Source organism: Sturnira hondurensis, unplaced genomic scaffold (genome assembly GCF_014824575.4).
Source record: "Sturnira hondurensis isolate 20B ecotype Veracruz unplaced genomic scaffold, ASM1482457v3 Scaffold0016587, whole genome shotgun sequence".
In the NCBI taxonomy this organism is placed as follows: domain Eukaryota; kingdom Metazoa; phylum Chordata; class Mammalia; order Chiroptera; family Phyllostomidae; genus Sturnira; species Sturnira hondurensis.
Window position 1 is genome coordinate 669,437 of NW_028089218.1, and position 19,875 is coordinate 689,311.

General features: G+C 38.2%; 1 protein-coding gene and 1 pseudogene across 1 annotated transcript in view; both read left to right on the forward strand.

Moving 5' to 3' along the window:
• The window catches only part of RABEP1 (rabaptin, RAB GTPase binding effector protein 1), a 106,665-nt gene that overhangs the window by 78,080 nt on the left and 8,710 nt on the right, over positions 1–19,875 (forward strand). Inside the window, exons 12-15 of the mRNA XM_037066262.1 lie at positions 10,941–11,039; positions 15,037–15,177; positions 18,765–18,954; positions 19,572–19,627. Coding sequence (XP_036922157.1) covers positions 10,941–11,039; positions 15,037–15,177; positions 18,765–18,954; positions 19,572–19,627 — 486 coding nt within the window. The remainder of the gene's footprint in view (positions 1–10,940; positions 11,040–15,036; positions 15,178–18,764; positions 18,955–19,571; positions 19,628–19,875) is intronic.
• On the forward strand, positions 1,697–1,911 carry LOC119001101 (uncharacterized; annotated as a pseudogene).

The following is a 19,875-nucleotide window of genomic DNA, read 5'->3' on the forward strand; positions in this document are numbered from 1 at the left end:
AGTTCTTTTGTTTTTCTGATTTGTTTAGAGTTTCTCACACACACACACACACACACAGTCTTATTGGTGCCTTTTAGTGATTTGTGTTGCGGATGTCTTTTGTCCAGTATCTTGTTTTCATTATTTTAATGGTGGCTTTTTGATGAACAGTGGCTCTTAAGTTTAATGTAGTTAAACTTACTGATCTTTTCCTTATGATTAGTGACTGTTGGCTTGGTTTTTATAAAAAGATTTACGTATTTATTTTTAGAGAGAGGGGAAGGGAGGGAGAAAGAGATGGAGAGAAACATCGATGTGTGAGAGATATATGGATTGGTTGCCTCCCACATGTGCCCTGATTGGTAATTGAATCGGTGACCTTTTGGCTTCTAGGCTAGCACTCAGTCCACTGAGCCACATCGGCCAGGGTTTGACCCAGTTTTTAAAATAATGGTTTCTTACATTGGAATTAAGAGCATATTTTTATATACTTTGTAGAAAATTTACTGCTATATCCACTCATTTTTATATATAAAATCTATCTAGATAGGACTTTTGTGTATCTTCTATAGATAAGGGTAAACTTTTATGTATTGTTTTTGTATTGATATCCAGTTCCTATGCAATTTAGTGAAAACGTCACTTTCTCTGTGCTCTTCTGCAAAGCCATCTTTGTCATCTATCAAGTGAATATATGAGTATGTATGTTGTTATTCTCAGAACTCTGTTCCATTAGATCGGTCTATTTGTCTATTTTTGTGCCAAATTCTATACTGTAATTTATAGTAAAATCTTTATTTTGTTCTATTGTATAGTTTTTATTTTCCTGCTGAGAACTATGTTTTCATTCATTTCAGAAGTATTTAACTTTACCTCATGCAGCATAGTTACAATAACTACTTCAAAAGTTTTTGATAATTCCAACCGAGACCATCATAAGGTTAGCATTTGTTGATTTTCTTTCCTCTTGAGAATTGATCACATTTTCCTGATTCGTTCCATGTCAGCTGCTTTTTAGCTTTAATTATGAGTATTTTACTGTAAAATTTTGGGGTCTGTTTATCTGATTAGGTTCAGTTCCCAAGTTCTGGCTTGCCTTCTGTGAGTGGTAGTTCTAATGTCAGTTCATTTTAAAAAGTGTTTGTGATGCTGCTCTGTATCTGTCCATGTATATAGAGCTCAGGGTGAGTGTAGTGCTTGAGATGGTTTACGAGGTCTGTTCAGAAAGTATCCAGCCTTGTAATATGAAACATAGAGACGTTTATTGAAGGAGATACAAGAAACATTGTACACAGGACAGTGACGCCTCAGTCCCCTTCAAAGTAGGGACCTTGGGACTTCACATAGTTCTCCCAGTGTCTCTTCCCAGTGTGTTCAAAACACTGCAAAATCCTTTGTTGGAATAGCCATCAGCTGCCCCATTGTATTTTCCTGAATCTCATCGTGTGTCTGAAATCTCTTCCCTTTCAAAGGTGATTTCAGTTTTGGGAAAAGCCAGAAGTCACAGGGTGCTAAATCTGGGCTATAGTGGGGCTGAGTCACCTGGGTGATTTGATGTGTCACCAAAAAACTCTGCACAAGACGTGATGCATGAGTGGGCACATTATGGTGATGAAGCTGCCTATCCAGTTGCCCATAGCTGCGATCATTTTCATCATATTGCATCTCTCAACTGATGATGAACATTGAGGTATTACTCATTAATTATATGGCCTGCATTGCTTCTCAGCCTTTTGGCTAAGATCAAATAGTATCTGTTCTTATCAGTTTAATTGTACGGCCTGGAGAGGCATACTTGAGATGGACAACACCTTCCCAATCAAAAAACAAAATGAAAATGGTTTTGATCTTGCTGTACTTGGCCACGCCTTCTTCAGGTGAACCAGGTAACTTCCATATTGGGCCTTCATTTCCAGATCATAGACATAGACCCAAAATTCATCTCTGGTTATGACTTTCTAGAGGAAATATGGTCTATTGGTAGCAGTTTGAATGAAGTCATTAGAAACTGCAGCACAATGTTTCTTCTGCTCTGGTAGCAGAAGCCATGGACCAAATTTTGTCATGACATGTTTCATGCCAAGATCCTGCATCAAAATCTTGGACGTAGTACTTTTTGGAATCCCCAGATCAGCTTCTAGTTCTCACACTGTCAGTTGCTGATCTTTGTTCATTGCAGCCCATACACATTCAACATTCTCAGGTGTTGTGCTTGTTGCAGGCCTTCCGGAATGTGGGTCACTGTCAACAGATTCTCAACCATCTTTGAAACATCTGTGCCACACTTTTATTTGTGCTGTACTCACTGCATCATCCCTGAAAGGCTTTTGAATTATCTGAATTGTTTCTTTGGAGGAGTGTTCAAGCTCAATGCAACCAGTGACCCTTTGATTCACAGGCTCGTGCTCAGTCCACTGAGCCACACCAGCCAGGGCTCCCCATATTTTAAAGACTTTTTTTTTACTTGTTTTTGGCAGTTTTACTGAGGTGTATTTTTCTTCATATTTTTCTGTTTGGGTTTCATGGTTTCTAGAATCTCTGAGTTGATGTCTTATGTCATAACTAGAATACCTTTAGCCATTATATCTCCTCAAAAACCTTTTGCTTGAGATATCCATACATTAAAGTGCATAAACCTTAACTATATAACTAGATGAATTTTAACATGTGAAAACTATTACCAGGGTGATCATTACCTGGATCAAGATATGCACATTTCGGAAACACTCATGCTCTTTCCTAATAAATAAATATCCTACCTGCATGTGCATAGAGGTAGCCACTATTTTGACTTTTAATAGCATTATGTTGTTCTTGAACGTCATATAAATAGAATCATAGTTTGTGGACTTTTTTGCAAGTGGTCTATTTTTTTTAAATACTTTTTTATTCTTCAGTTGCAGTTGACATACAGTAGTTTCAGGTGTACAACATTGTAATTAGATAATTAATTTACAAAGTGATCACCCTGCATAGTACCCATATGACACCATACATAGTTATTACATTACAGTTGACTATGTTTCCTATGCTGTGCTTTATATACCTGTTACTGTTTTTATAACTGGCACTTTGGGCATCTTAATCCCCTCCTTTTTCACCATCCCCCTGCCTCTCTCCCATTTGGTAACCATCTGATGTCCTCTATATCTGTGAGTTTGTTTCTTTCTTATTAATTCGTGTATTTTGTTTGGTAGTTTCCACATATAAATGAAATCATTTTATATTTGCCTTTCTCTGTCTGACTTGTTCCACTTAGCACAGTAGTCTTCTAGGTCCATCCATGCTGTTGCAAATGGCAAGATTTTATTATTTTTTTATGTAATAAAAACGTAGTATTCCATTTTATGTAGGTACTATATCTTTCTTCATTGGCTAATTGATGGACGCTTAGGTTGCTTCCATATCTTAGTTGTCATAATAATACTGGCCCTGGCTGGTGTGACTCAATGGATTGAGTGCTGGCCTGCAAACCAAAGGGTTGCTGATTCAATTCCCAGTCAGGGCACATGCCTGGGTTGTGGGCCAGGTCCCCAGTAGGGGGCGCATGAGAGGCAATAACACATTGATGTTTCCGTCTCTCTCTTTCTCCCTCCCTTCCTCTCTCTCTAAAAATAAATAAATAAATATTTTAAAAATTAAAAAAAATAATGCTGCAATGTACAAAGAAATGCATGTGTTTTTTTTTGAATTAGTGTTTTGGATTTCTTTGCTAAATGGCCTGAAGTGGAATTGCTGGGTTCTTCTTGGTCTCTTCTTATAGCCTTTGTTTTTAAAGTCTTTTTTTTTTGTCTGATAGAAGTATTGCTACCTCATCTTTTTATTGTTTTGTTTCCATTTGCATAAAATATTTTTCCATCCCTTAACTTTCAGTCTGTGTGTGTCTTTCGATCTGAAGTGGGTCTCTTGTAGGCAGCATATGTATTGGTCTTATTTTCTTATCCATTCAGCCACCCTGTGCCTTTTGATTGTAGTATTTAATCCACTTACATTTAAAGTAATTATGGATAGGTATGTAGTTATGCAGTTATTGCAATTTTGTCATTCATATTTTTTATCTTTTTTCTTCCTGCTTTTCTTAAAGAAGTCTTTTTAACATTTCTTGTAATACTGTTTGGTTGTGATAAACTCCTTTAGTTTTTCTAGTCTGGGAAGTTCTTTATGTGTCCTTTGATTCTAAATTGTAGCCTTGATGGGTAGAGTAATCTTGATTTTGTGTCCTTGCTTTCATCCCTTTGAATATTTCCTGCCAGTCCCTTCTGGCCTGCAAAGTTTCTTTTGAAAGGTCAGCTGACAGTCTTTTTTTTAAAAGGGTAGTGAGGGAGGAGGTGGAGAGAGACAGACAAGACAAACATATTGATTTGTTGATTTTCTTACTTATGTATTCATTGATTCATTCTTGTATGTGCCCTGACTGGGATCAAACCCACAACCTTGGTGGATCAGGACGATGTTCTAACCAACTAAGCTACCTGGCCAGGGCTCAGCTGACAGTCTTAAGAAACCTCTAAGTAAATAACTGCTTTCTCTTGCTGATTTTAGGATTCTCTCTTTGTCTTTAACCTTTGCCATTTTAATTATGATGTGTCTTGGGGTGGGCTTCATTGGGTCATCTTTTGGGGGACTCTGCACCTCCTGATTTGTATGTCTGTTTTCTTCACCAGGTTAGGTAAGTGTTCTGTCATTATTTTTTCAAATAGGTTTTTAATTCCTTGCTCTTTCGTCTCATTCTGGTACCCCTGTGATGTGAATGTTGGTACATTTGATTTTGTGCCCAGAGGCCCTTTAAACTATCTTCTTTTTTTGGATCTTTTTTCTTTTTGCTGTTTCATTTGGTTGTTTTCCATTACCATGTTTTCCAAATCACTGATTTGATCCTCTCCTTCACCCAATTTACTGTTGATTTCCTCTAATGTATTCTTCATTGTAGTTATCGCATTTTTAATTTCTGACTCGTTCTTTTTTGTATTCTGTCTCCATTTTTGTTTCCTATGTTTTTTGTTGAAGTTTTCAGTGAGTTCATCTACTCTTCCTGTAAATTCATTGAGGATCATTGTAACCAGGGCTTTGAACTCTGCATCTAGTAGATTGTTTGTCTCAATTTTGTTTAATTCTTTTTCTGGAATTTTGTTCTCTTGTTTCATTTGGGACATGTTCTTTGTCTCTTCATTTTTGTGGCCTCCCTGTGTTTGTTTCTGTGTACTAGGTAGATCTGCTGTGCTTCCTGGTCTTGGTTGAGTGGCCTTACGTAGTAGGCGTCCTGTGGGGCTCAGTGGCACAGTCCCCCTGGTCACCTGAGTTGGTAGCTCCACATATGTCTCATATGGGTTGGATGTGCCCTCCTGGTCTAGTTGAGCCTTGATTGCTGTGCCATGTCCATGGGAGAGATGACCCTCAGACTGTGAGGACTGGCCACGACTATGGCAGGGGAGCTATTGTTCAGGGTCTGACCCTGTGGAGCAGGATTTGCTTTAACAGGGTTCTGGTGTGTGCCAGGTCCTTCTATTCCCCCTCTCAAATGACACATTTGAGTGAATGTGTCATTTGTGGAGATGGCTGGATGGTGCTCTGGTAGGATCTGAAGCTGGCCGTGGGGTGTGTTTCTTCTCAGGCCTCATGGGAGGGGCTCTGGTGCAAAAGCAATATCAGCTGTTGCTTGTGTCTAGCCCAGGGTTACCTAGTGTGGGCTACAAAGTGATCTGTGACAGTTACCACTTGTGGTGGGCTTGGAGATGCTTGGGAGATGCTAAGCTAGGAACTATGGCTGGCTGCCACTAGTGCCCAGCTAGGAGTCACTTAGCAGGAGGTATGGGGCATGCTAAAGCCAGCAGCTGCTTGTTTGGGATTTGTGAACCTTTGAAAGATTTTAGTAATGTCTGCAGCACACGCTAAGACAGGCCATTTGTATGGGAAAACCTCTGGAAGCAGCTTGGGTGGGACTCAAGTTGTATGGAGCGAGGTCTCAGGGAATCACCAGGGTGAGGCTAACAGTGTTAGCCAGGTTTATGGAGACTCAAGACCAGCAGGCTGTGTTGGGGGTGGAAGTGCTCAAAAAAGGAACAAAATGGCTGTGAGAACACCCTTTCTGGCACTCACCCTAAAGCCAGACCATTGAGTTCCTCTCTGTATTTCCCTGGCACTTTTCAAGGAGCTGCCCCAGCACTGGATCTCAGAAAGACTGAGTCTGTCAGGGAGTAAACCTGAGCGCAAGCCCTTTAAGAGGAACATCTGGTACTCCGGAAGCCCTTTCTCTTAGCCACAGTCCCTGCTGCTTTCCACAATAGGAAGTTTTGGGGATTTGTATTCCAGACTTGGAATCCTGGTATGGGGAGCCCAGTGCCAGGCTGGGACCCCTCTCTCATCAAAGAGGGAGGCCTCTGCAGCCAGGATTTCCCCCGTTTCTCAATCATGGGCGTGGAGTGCCTCCACTCCTCCTACCAGTCTTGAAATGTTTTTTCCTGTATATCCTTAGTTATAGAGTTTCGGTTTATCTAATCTGTAAGTGGTTCTCCATGATGGTCATGCTGTAGTTTAGTCATAATTTTGATATGGTAGTGGGAGAAGGCAAGCCCATGTATACCTACCCCACCATCTTGATTGGAAGTCTCACTTCTGGTCTATATGATCATTTTATCTATGAGATTCATCCGTGTTTTCCTATGCATTAGTAGGTACATTTTAATGCTTTGTATATTGTATTTGATGTATATTATATCATGATTTCTTTATCTCGTCTGCAGTTGAGGGATACTTGACTTGTTTCTGGGTTTGGGCTATTGTGAGTGAATAATACATTTTCTAACTAGATATTATATGGCTTGTTGGACATGTGGATTAATTTCTCTTGAGTATATCTCTGAGTGAAGTCACAGTGTTTTTTAAAAATATTTTATTTATTTATTTATTTTTAGAGAGGGGGAATAGAAGGAGATAAGGAGAGAAACATCAGTGTGTGGTTGTATCTTGTGTGCCCCTTACTTGAGACCTGGTCCACAACCCAGGCTTGTGCCCTGACTGGGAATTGAACCAGTGACCCTTTGGTTCATAGGTCCGCACGCAATCCACTGAGTTGCACCAGCCAGAGCAAGTCACAGAATTTTTGCATAGGTTTATTTCCAGAATGTGAAATTTCATTGGTTATTATTATTTAAATATTTACATGTGTTCGGCCTTCACATTGCATCTTTATGACTCTTTTAACCTTTATATTGTATTTTCTATTTTTTATCTTAATTTCCTTCAGATCTGTGTTCTAGTTCACTCATTTTCTCTTTAATTGGGTCTAATCTGTTGAAACCCATTGAATTTTTTTTTGTTTGTTTATTATATCTATTTGTTAGTTTTTCATTGTTTTGAGTTCTCTGAAAATTTTCTTTTAAATCTCCTAACAGATCAAATATATTTCATTTTATACTTCTTTAAAGATTTTATTTATTTGTTTTTAGAGAGGAAAGGAGGGAGAAAGAGAGAAACAGCAGTGTGTGGTTGCCTCTCATGTGCCCCCTACTGGGGACCTGGCCTGCAGCCCAGGCATGTGCCCTATCTGGGAATTGAACCAGTGGTCCTTTGGTTCACAGGCTCAATCTCCTGAGCCACACCAGCCAGCACTGATCAAATATATTTGAAAGTCTGCCTCAAATAGTTCATATATCTGGATTCACTGTAGATCTCTATTATCTGTTTTTCATCATTTCCTTCTGTTTTTATCATATCATTTTCTTGTGCATTTTTATTTGAATGCCAGACATTGTATGTGAAAATTGTTGAAATATTATAAAGGCGTTTTCCTTGTAAGATGCAGGCAACTAGTGGTACTGGCAGTCCTGGATCACCTTAATTCAGTTATAGAAATTGCGATTAGAGGAACTTGTGAAGGTTGTATTATTGTAAATTCCTTTGTTACCTTTAGAAGTGGCCCTTTGAGGACACAATCTAAAGCACAGAGTTTGTCCTGGCAGGGTGGCTCATTTGACTGGAACCTGTCCCATATACCAAAGGGTTGCAGGTTCAATCCCTGGTCAGAGCACATGCCTAGGTCATGAGATTGGTCCCAGGTTGGGGTGCGTGCAGAAAGCAACTGATCAATGCTGCTTTTTCACATCTATGTTTCTGTCACTCCCCCTCCCCTTTAAGAATCAACAAAACATTTCCTTGGGTCAGGATAAAAATAATAAATGCAGAGTTTTTACCAGGAGTCCCTTTGCGTAGTGTATCCTGGATTCCTAACGTTTACCACCATATCTTATGGCTCTCACTTCGCTCAGCCTCTCAGTCTCACATCTGTTTCTTTGGGAATTGGCGCACTCTTCTAGAGAAGAGCTATTCCAGATGCTGCACTCATCACTCCAAGTGTCCTCATTCTGGCCCCGGGCCCTGTCATTCTTTTTGCTTTGTTCTCCAGTGTCTTCACGTAGATGTCTTTAATATTTTGGTCTCATTTTCCTAATTCTCAATAGAAAAGTTGGTACATGTTATCCGAATCACTACTACTAGAAGCAGAATTCTTTTTTTTTTGGTAATATATTTTATTGATTATGCTATTACAGTTGTCCCATTCCCCCCACTTTTCCCCCCTCTGCCCTGCACACCCCCTCCCTCACCATTCTTCCCCCTTTAGTTTATGTCCATGTGTCTCAAGTTCTTTAGATTCTATATTTCCCCTACTATTCTTGCCCTCCCACCTGTCTATTTTCTACCCACCATCTATGCTACTTATTCTCTGTACCTTTTCTCCCTCTCTCCCCCTCCCACTGGTAACCCTTCATGTGGTCTCCATTTCTGTGGATCTGTTCCTGTTCTAGTTGTTTGCTTAGTTTTTGTTTTTGTTTTTGTTTTAGGTGTGGTTGGAAATACTTGTGAGTTTGCTGTCATTTTACTGTATGTTTTTTATCTTGTTTTTCTTAGATAAGTCCCTTTAACATTTCATATAATAAGGGCTTGGTGGTGATCAACTCCTTTAACTTGGCCTTATATGAGAAGCACTTTATCTGCCCTTCCATTCTAAATGAAAGTTTTGCTGGATAAAGTAATCGGGGATGTAGGTTGTTGCCTTTCATGACTTGAAATACTTCCTTCTAGCCTCTTCTTGCCTGTAAGGTCTCTTTTGAGAAATCAGCTGACAGTCTGATGGGCACTCCTTTGTAGGTTACTATCTCCTTTTGTCTTGCTGCTTTTAAGATTCTCTCGTTCATTTTAATCTTGGATAATGTAATTACGATGTGCCTTGGTGTGTTCCTCCTTGGGTTCAACTTCTTTGGGACTCTCTGAGCTTCCTGGATTTCCTGGAAGTCTATTTCCTTTGCCAGATTGGGGAAGTTCTCCTTTATTATTTTTTCAAATAAGTTTTCAATTTCTTGCTCTTCTTCTTCTTCTGGTACTGCTATGATTCGAATGTTGGAACATTTAAAGATGTCCTGGATGTTCCTAAGCCTCTCCTCATTTTTTAAAATTCTTGTTTCTTCATTCTGTTCTGATTGAATGTTTATTTCTTCTCCAAACTGTTGATTTGAGTCCCAGTTTCCTTCTTGTCAGTGTTGCTTCCCTGTACATTTTCCTTTATTTCACTTATCATAGCCTTCATTTTTTCATCTAATTTGTGACCAAATTCAAACAATTCTGTGAGCATCCTGATTACCAGTGTTTTGAACTGTGCATCTGATAGGTTGGCTATCTCTTTGTCGCTTAGTTGTATTTTTTTGAGCTTTGATCTGTTCTTTCATTTGGGCCTTTTTTTTGTCTTGCTGTGCCTATTACATAGTAAGGGGCGGAGCCTTAGGTATTCATCAGGACAGGGCAACCCACATTGCTGTGTTGTGATGCTCTATGTGTGGGAGGGGTCCAAGAGGGAACAATGCTGGTTGCTCTGCTCTCTGCTGGATTTCAGTCACTTCCCCCGTTACCCACAATTAAATTGGGCTCTTCTGGTGCTATTTCCCGTGTGGGTGGGCTTGTGTATGTTTTGGGACACTGTGGGTCTCTCCGGTGAACTCTCCTGTGGAGATGGGGGTTTCTCCTGCTGCCGCCTCAATCCCCACAGGTGTTTTTTAGTCAGAGGCTTTTAGTCTTTATTTCCTTGTGCTGAAACCCTGGGTCGTGTGGTCTGTTTCGCTCCCCCATTGTTCCTTCTGGTTTATCTGTATGTGAATGTGGGACACCCAGTCCACAATCGGCTGCCTTGCTGGGTCCGCTAGCCACCGCCTTGTGGAGAGTACTCTCAGGCCAGCTGCCCAGCTCCTCCCCTCCTCCCGGTCTGGATGAATGTTCCTTCTTTAACTCCTTGGTTGTTGGACTTTCATACAGTTTGATTTTCTGTCAGTTCTGGTGATTTATTGTTTTTAAATTTGTTGTTGTCCTTCTTTTGGTTGTGGGAAGAGGCACAGTATATCTACCTATGTCTCTACCTTGGCGGAAAGTGGAAGCAGAATTCTGACAATAATTTTTAAGTTCCTGAACAAGTTTATTTTGATTTATTTTATAATTCACATGAGTCATGAACTTTCACATAAATCCTTGCTGAGGAATATTAATTCAAGGGAGTTTGGCATTCAGTGATGTAATCATTTGTTTATTGCTGTTAGTTAACCATCTTAGAATATTTCAGCTATTCATAAAAGATTAATTTATCCTTTAAACGGTGTTTTTTTGTGGACAGAGTTTTAACTTTTTAAAATTTTTTAGCTCCTGTAAGGTTAATATTCATAACTAGGTCACATGGGTTAATATCTGTCTCTAGAGATCCATATACTGCTGTTTGCTCCTGTATGGCAGCATGCTTTTCTGGGGACTTTGGTACGGCCTTGTGTCATCTGAAAGCCTGAGGCTTTGTATACAGCAGATGCATACACATCTGTTGAATGAGTGATGAGTGGGTTATAATGAATTAATAAAACATAGATGGAAGGGTTAGTTTCAGAATAACTAGTTTCCTAACTGTTACTTTTTGCGTATGCATTTTTTTTAAGATCTCTGCACTTGTTCTAAGAGCCCAGGCATCTGAGATTTTACTTGAAGAGTTACAACAGGGCTTTTCCCAAGCAAAGAGGGATGTTCAGGAACAGATGGTAAGTTAACATTTAAAGAAACATTAACTATGTTAAATATTGACTTTTGTTTTATCTTGAAATTTTCTTTGATATGAGTTTATCTGCTAGGCCAAAGTGGTTATTGTTATGTTCTCCAGTGCCTATAGAACATCAGTAATGGACAAGAAGAGTATGTAGACATTATTATGTAAAGACATTATTTCTTTTTTTAAATCCTCAATATTCTAATTTTCCACATATTTATTTTTCTGACTTGGGAAACCTAAAGAGAATAAACTATGGACCACCGTTTAATTTTCAGTTCTAAATACTAAAAATTGAAATCTCTCAAAGCCCTAGCAATCACACCTTATAAGCAGTCATGCTTTTCCTGGAGAGCAAATTTGCTTAAAATAGCCTCATAATTGCACATGAGTTATGATGAAAATGCACCATACTGCTGTGGTGGTACTGGGGAACTTAGAGAAGGCCATTAATTTTGAGACGGGTGCGGGTAGAGAGCTTCTTGAAGAAGAGCTGGCTGGAACCTTTGCAAAACAGTTGCCCAGATTTGGGCCTCCTCAGTAGTTTGACTACAGTTGCCTTATTCTTCCTTTTTTCTCAAAGTTGAGACCTTGCATCTGGTGGCCCTTTGTAAGTTATAGCATAGTTGGCTCTGCTGGGATGATCCTACGGAGTTGCTTCATATACAACTCCTTCAGGGATGACCAAAAAAAAGCCTTGGGTTGTATGGTAGTGGTTTGTTTTCGGTTGGCATTGGTGAGTATCTGAGAGACCCTTTGGGCTGATTCCTAAATACTAGCCTTGGTCTGTGGGGAAGCATCTCATCCTAATCATTGACCATAGAGGATTTCATGATTTTTCATTAATTAGACAATATAAAATAAAAATCGTTGATCTGAAAACCACTGTGTTAAATGCTGACAAAGATTCAGTGCTACCCTTACATTCTTCTGCCCCTTCTCATCTTTTTCTTAACCATCTTTTTTTAAACCCATTGCTTTTGCCAACATTTTACAAAGTTGATTTTTCTAAAAATGAATGTGTTGTAGGTGACATTGAAGAATTAACTTAAATTAAGGATGAGTACCTTACATTTTCTTGAAATTACCTTTGAAATTTTTTATATTGAGAAAGAAAAACTCAACTTCTTTTTGTTCCTTTTTTATTGACTTTATTGGGGTGACATTGGCTAATAACATTGTAAAGATTTCAGGTGTACAGTTCTATAATACCTCATCTGTGTATTGTATTGTGTGTTTACTAGTCTAAATCAAGTCTTCTTTCATCATTATTTAACCCCATATATCCTCTTTTACCTCCCCCCGACCCCCTTTCCCTCTAGTAATCAACATACTGAGAAACTTAATTTCCTTTTGCTACTTTGGAGAATAGTAGCTATGATAGTGTTGGGATCTTAATATTTTCCCCTAATTTTTTATTTTGAAAAATTTCAAACTTATAGAGAGGTTTAAGGAATGAACACTCATAAATTGTTTAGATTTAGCAGTTGTTAATATGTTGCCACATTTTTTCATACTTGCATTTTCTCATTCTCTTTCATATAAATGTATATACAGGGTGAGGTGAAAGCAGGTTCTTATGGAAAGTAATATAACAATAAATAATAATACAAGAATAAGTTCTGTTTCGTGTACTCATACCTGTAAACCTACTTTTGCCCCCACCCTGTATATTTTTCAGAACAATTTGGAATTAAGTTGTAGACATCATATACTCCTAAATATTTCAGTATGTGTTTCCTAAGAACAAGAAATATTGTTCTGCATAAGTATTATACTATCATTACAGTTGACCCTTGCACCATGGTGTAGGGATTAGGGATGCTGACCCCAGCATCGTTGAAAATCCACATACAACTTTCAACTCTCCCAAAACATAACTGCTGATAGCTTAGTGTTAACTGAAAGCCTTACCAGTAACATACACAGTTGATTAACTTATATTTTGTATGTTATATGTATTATATACTCTATTCTTAAGTTAGAAGAAAATGTTATTAAGAAGATCATAAGGAAGAGAAGATACACTTACAGTACTCTATGTATTTATTGAAAAAATCTGCATGTAAGTGGATCTGTGCAGTTCAAACCTGTGTTGTTCAGTGTAACATAATCCCCAAAAGTTTTGGATTGTTTTTTAGTGATAGTTTCAATTTTTTCAATTGAGGAACCAATCAGGCATCATGTATTGTATTTTTGTTGTTAAGTCACTTTAGTCTCCTATAATTTAGAACAGTCGCCCACTTTTTTAAAAATTTTGCTTGTATGACATTAATGTCTTTTAAGAGTCCAGAGCAATGGCCATATAGAATACATTTGTCTGATTATTTCTGCATAATTAGATTCAGATTAGACATTTTGGTAAAAATACTTTATAGATGAAATTATTCAATGGGAAATTTATAACATCAAGATACATCTCATGGGTGGTTCCATTATCGGCAATGTTAAATTTGATCACTGGTTAAGGTGGAGACAAAATAATTTCATCAATTCCTACCACAGCAAACTGACCATGTGAAGTTCAACATTTCTTTGTACTTCTTTTTGCCCCTAGAGTGTACCCCTGGTGAGGGTTTTTGGTCTGGGTACTGTGAGTTAACTTGAGTTTTCTCTTTGTGCTTGTGCTATCGATTTGATAACCTGGTTAGCTCCATTTGTTTCTTCTTTGTATTACATTTTTGGATTTTTTATTTTTTAATTAATTTTTTGAATATGCAATATGGTTCATAAATCCAGACAAAAAATGTATAATCAGAAGTTTCACTTCCATTCCCTATTTCTTTCACCCTGTTACCATCCACCTCCCATCCATGATCATTTAAATTTATTTTTTACCTTTCTGTTTTTTGTCTTTACAAGCAAATACATACATATTATCCTTTCCCTTCTTTCATATCTGAAAGGTAGTGGGATGCCAATATTTTGTTGTAAATGGGTTGAAAGTGAGCATAAAGCACAACTGATTGTCATTTAAAGATTTATAAGAGCTGGTAGAATTAACCAAAGTTTATGCATGACCCTGCCTGCTGGCCGGCAGCCGATTTGTCCTTCAGGACCCAGTGATCACCTTCTCTGGGAAATGTTCTCCCCTAGTTGGGTACCCTGTGTCCTTTTACCACTGGTCTACTCACTCTGTCATAGCACTTGTAGAACAGTTGGTAATTTTTGGTTTATTTATCTTTCCCTCCACTGTTCCGTGAGTTTCTGTAGGGTCTTTTATTCTCCATGGGCATCAAAACCCCTAGCAAGAGAGTAGTAGCTACTAAGTAAGTATTGGATGAGTAATCTAAATTTATGGATATGTAAAACAGTGGAAGTTAAATACTTTTGTAGAATTTTATTTTATATTCAGATTAATTAGACTAACTTTTATGTTGACATAAATTCATGTGAAATACTGAAAATTGTTTTATACATCAGCAAGCAGAAGTAGGAGCTTGTCCCAATTTAAGAATGAGCTTCTCAAGCGTCTTACATTTCCTAAATACATTCCCTTTTGATGATATCTAACTTTGGGGGTTCTTAGGCTATTGACAGTAATCCTGAGGTTGAAATAGGTACACATAATGAAGAATGAAAACGCTGCTTTTTGTTTCTCCCTGCTTCCTGTTGAATGCATTATGTCAGGAATTGGGAGTTGTCTGGGAGCGTGTGCTCTATTTGTTGTAAGTCTTATTATGTCAGACACCTTCATCTACCTAGAGATACTGTTTCTTCTATAGTTCAGGGATATAGGGGAAGAAATTCATTACTTTCAGGCTTTTGATAGAAGCAGGAGAAGCTCAGATAACTTGATTCATTGCTGTCCGACAATACATGTAAAGGCTGCAAGTCAAAAAACCTCTGAGCTACTAGTTGCAAGTCTTACAGAGTTTTCTGTACCCTCCATCCTCAGCCCTCATCTGGTTTGGCTTTGTGTTTCTCTGGTGCAGCAATCAGCAGATAGGATTTAACTTTCTGGCTGTGATTAGTATCTGTTTCTATTTTAGGCAGTGCTGATGCAGTCACGGGAACAGGTTTCAGAAGAGCTGGTGAGGTTACAAAAAGATAATGACAGTCTTCAGGGAAAGCATAGCTTGCATGTGTCATTACAGCAAGCAGAAGACTTCATTCTCCCAGACACTATAGAGGTAACTTATTTTCGACATGATCAAAAGTGCAAACAAGTGCATTTTCTGAAATGGCTATACATTCTTTTTTTTTGAACAGCCTTTATTGAGATACAATTAACATACCAAGTAATTCACTCATTTAAAATGTATAGTTCCGTGGTTTTTAGTGTACTGTCAGATATGTGGCCATCACCGCAGTCAATTTAGAACATTTTCATCACCTCAAAAAGATACTTGTTACCCTTTATTCCTTTACCCCACAGGCTTAAGCAATTGCTAATCTACTTCGTGTCTGTAGGTGGCCGTGTGCTGGACACATGAATGGAATCATACAATTTGTAGTCTTATTGTGATTGGCTTTTATCACATAGCATACTATTTTCAAGGCTTATTCATGTTGTAGCATGTATCAGTCCTTCATTTCTTTTTATGGATGAATATTTTGTTACCGTTCGTCTGTTGATGGATATTTGGGTTGCTTCCATTTTGGGACTGTCATGAATAATGTTGCTGAAACATTCACATGTGGACTTTCATGAAGACATGTATTTCATTTTTTTTGAGGAATAAACCTAGGAGTAGGATTGCTAGGTCATATAAAAACTCAGTGTTTAGTTATTTGAAGATTTCTTCACATCCTTACCAACACTTGTCTTACTTTTTTGTTTTAAAGATTTTATTTATTTATTTATCTTTAGAGGGGAAGGAGAGAGGGAGAGAAACATCAATGTATGGTTGCCTTTTGTGCATCCCCTGCTGGTAGTTAGCCTGCAAGGAACCAGCCTGCAACCCAGGCATGTGCCCTGACTGGGAATCGAACCGTGATCGTCTGTTTCACAGGCCCGCGCGCAATCCACTGAGCTACGCCAGCCAGGGCCCACTTGTCTTACTTTTTGATTATAGCCATCCTAGTGAGTGTGAAGTGGTATCATTGTGGTTTTGTTTTGCATTTTCCTAATGTCTGATTGAGCATCTTTTCATGTATTTATTGGCCCTTTGTATATCTTCCTTGGAGAAATACCTATTCATATCCTTTGCTTATTTAAAAATATTTATTGAGTTATAAGAGTTCTTTATATATTCTCCATGTTAAGTACCTTATCAGGTAAATTACTATTTGCAGATATTTCCTCCCATTCTGTGGATTGTCTTTTTCACTTGACAGTGTCCTTTGAGGCACAAAAGTTAAAAATTTTTTTTAATCCTTACCTGAGGACATTTTTTTCCCCATTGCTTTTCAGAGAGTGAGGAAAGCGGGGGAGGGGAAGAAGAGGGAGAAAGAAATATCAGTTGGTTGCTTTCTGTAACACGCCCTGACTGGGGATTGAACCTGCAACCTGGATATGTGCCCTGATCAGGGATCAAGCCTGTGACCCTTTTCGGTATATGGGACAACGCTCCAACTGAGCCATGCTGGCCAGGGCAAAAATTTCTAATTTTGATTAAGTCCAAGCTCCCTATTTTTTCCTCCTGTTCCTAGAGCCATCAGTGTTATATCTAAGAATCTTTGCCAAATTAAAGGTCTGTAAGTTATTCTTGCAAGACCAGATGGAGAATGCACCAGAAATTAAATGTTTGAAGAGATCACCAAGCTGGATTCTTGTAATGTTTGTTTTTCTGTTTAGCACTTAAAAGGGTATATACCGCAGTCACCTTTCTCTAACTTCCAGTGATTTTTCAACACTTTTAGTCACTTCCATTCTTCTGCGGTTGGGTGAGTCTGGGTCGCAAAGCCAGGTTTCCTGGAGATGTTCATAACTACCCTCTAACTTTCTCCAACCTTTAGTATGATACATTTTAATGTTGTTTAACGTTTTAAAAAATATCATCTCAGGCTAAACCCATGTAAACACTACAGACAGTATAGGCAGAGGTGAGATTTCTTAGAGCAATTTTCAAAACAAAATAGAAAAATGTTATTCATAAAATCCTTTTGTTCTTGTTAAAAAATTATAATTGTTAAACATTACTTAAAAATCAAACATTACATAAATGTATAGTTTTGTAAGTAACAGTTTTCCCTAAGCTTATTACCTCTGTACCCTCTACAGTCTGGACCTTGTTCTTTTTTCCTGTATGTACACTTTAACATCACTGTTATTTTTGGTTTTTGTTTTACTCATTCACAGGGGCTCCACTGGCTGCCTACCAAGGAGTTGTTAGCTCCTTGCTTTCTCTCTCACCCCTTCTCCCCATCTCAGCTTAGGCACTGGTCCTCTCCTGAGAGAGCTCTCTCCTTTCTGAATTGGCTACTGATCCTATCGAGGGGGAAGTTCTGGGGACCTGTCTGTTTTTGCATACTGCTTAACACCTCTGTTAAAATTTTCTCTTTGGCAGGAAAAATCCTCTCTTCCATATTCTCTAGAAACTGTTTATTTCTAAATTTAAAAAAAATCCAAGAAGCCTAGAATGATATAATCAGTCTTGCCTGTAAGCCTTGATTCTTAGACCTACTTGAGCAGTAAATACTTCGAAATACTTGTTACAGCTTTTACATTTTTCCTGCTGTTCTTTATATACATTTGCTAGTCATCTAAGAATCACAGTTTTTTGCTTTAGAGTTGTTTTATGATATATAATTGGGAGGCCTTAAAAGTAGACAATTAAAATTTAGGGAAGCCCTGACTTAATGTAGCTCTTTGGGTGTCATTTCCCAAAGTGAAGGGCTGCCGGTTCGATTCCTGGTTAGGGCACATGCCTGGGTTGCAGGCTGTATCCCCGGTCAGGCCAGGTTTGAGAGAGAACTGATCAGTGTTTCTCTTTTACATCAGTGTTCCTCTCCCTCTCCCTCCCTTTCCCTCTCTTTAAAAATAAATAAATAGTCTTTCAGAAAAATTGGGGGAAAATAAGATTTAAATTGAATTTATTACAGCAAACAGTTGATCGCATTAGAAAGCCATTCTTTGTCATATTTGCCTCTAGCCTAACATAGTACTTTGCTTGTGGTAGATGTTCAACAAGTGGTTGAATGAAAAAGTAAATAATTTTTATCTTATTAGAGTTCACATTTGCTTATGAGTTTGTTTCTTTGGTCCTTATACACTAATTCTCCTCAAATTTAAGCAATTAATAATAGTAGAAGCTTCTAAGCTATTCATGGTGTATGCCATATTGTAAGTCACTTAACATTTTTATTTTTCTGCTTATGAAACAATTTTGAGGGAAAAATAAGTAGTTCACAGTACACACTTTTTTGGCTGGAAATGTCTTATTTCTATAATACGCTGAATGTTAACACAACATGCATGATACCTGCCCCTTGAAGCCCCAAGTGGGATGGAAATGGAAGTCTTTATTTTTTAACCATTTAAAACAATATCTGAGCCTTGGCTGGTGTGGCTCAGTTGATTGGAGTATTGTCCTGTAAACTGAAAGGTTGCAGGTTCCATCCCTGGTTGGGGTGTGTGGGGGAGGCAACAGATAGATGTTTTTCTCTCTCTCCCTTCCTTTCTTTCTAAAGGCAATAAAAAATGTCCCCGTGTGAGAATTTAAAAAACAAAACAAAACAGTATTCATCTGAAATCCTGGTTGCAGAAAGTCTTTAGTCTCTTTTTTCTTTCACCCCCCCCCCACAAACTGAATAATCATTTGTTTCTTGAATCCAGGAACTCCGAGAGTTGGTATTAAAATACCGTGAGAATATCGTTAATGTGCGGACAGCAGCAGACCACATGGAAGAAAAACTGAAGGCGGAAATACTTTTCCTAAAAGAGCAGATTCAGGCGGAACAGTGTTTAAAAGAGAACCTTGAAGAAACTCTGCAATTAGAAATAGAAAACTGCAAGGAAGAAATAGGTGAAGATAAAAGTAATGTAGTTTAGAATTGGAGGCACTAAATAAAACTTTTTTTCTGATTATAAGAAGTAATACATGGTCATAGAATGTGGAAAACAGAAAAGTGTAGGAAAGACTACACTTTTCAGTCCATTTTCCCATATGTTCTGATATATCCAGTAATTGGGAGGGAAGAAACCCCCAAACTCAGTCTTTTTAAGGGCACTAATGGCCTCTCTCTGGCAATTACTAAAAGATGGGAAAGACTACACTTGAACTGAGACCACTGGGGAATGTGACTATATAGGTGGGATTTCTTTGCAGAACTTTGATGGGTTAAAAGACTCCCGTGGGGAATATCTCCACCGAGATAGATGTGGATATCTGAAAAATGTAGGAGTTTATGATAATAGTATTTGTGTGGACTTTCCCCTTCCCTGAGCTTGGTTATTACGGTGATTGATTGCTGGTAATTTTGAGAAAAGGGTGTTGGTTTTTTTCCCCCATGTTCAGTATATATATTTAACTTCTTTCTTTATATGAGATTGAACTTATGGTAGGAAAGGGGGAATGGTAAGAAAACGATTTAAATTCACAATAATAAATGCTAACACTTCTGCCTTTTTTTCCCCTTCTAGCTTCCATTTCTAGCTTAAAAGTTGAATTAGAAAGAATAAAAGTAGAAAAAGGACAGGTGAGTTTCATGAGTTTCAAATTAATCCCATCAGCACCGTATAATTAATTGAATCCCACTGTGCTAGACCCAAGGAATAAAATGTAGGATATTATGACATATCCCTGCCTTCAAGGGACTTAAGTCTAGTGGGAAAAATACAGTGGAAAAAGGGATGATAATAATGGACACCATTATTGCCACTCTGCTCTGAGTCAGGCCACATGTTGACTAGAGAGGTACAGGGAAGATTGAGATGTGGCTGCAGC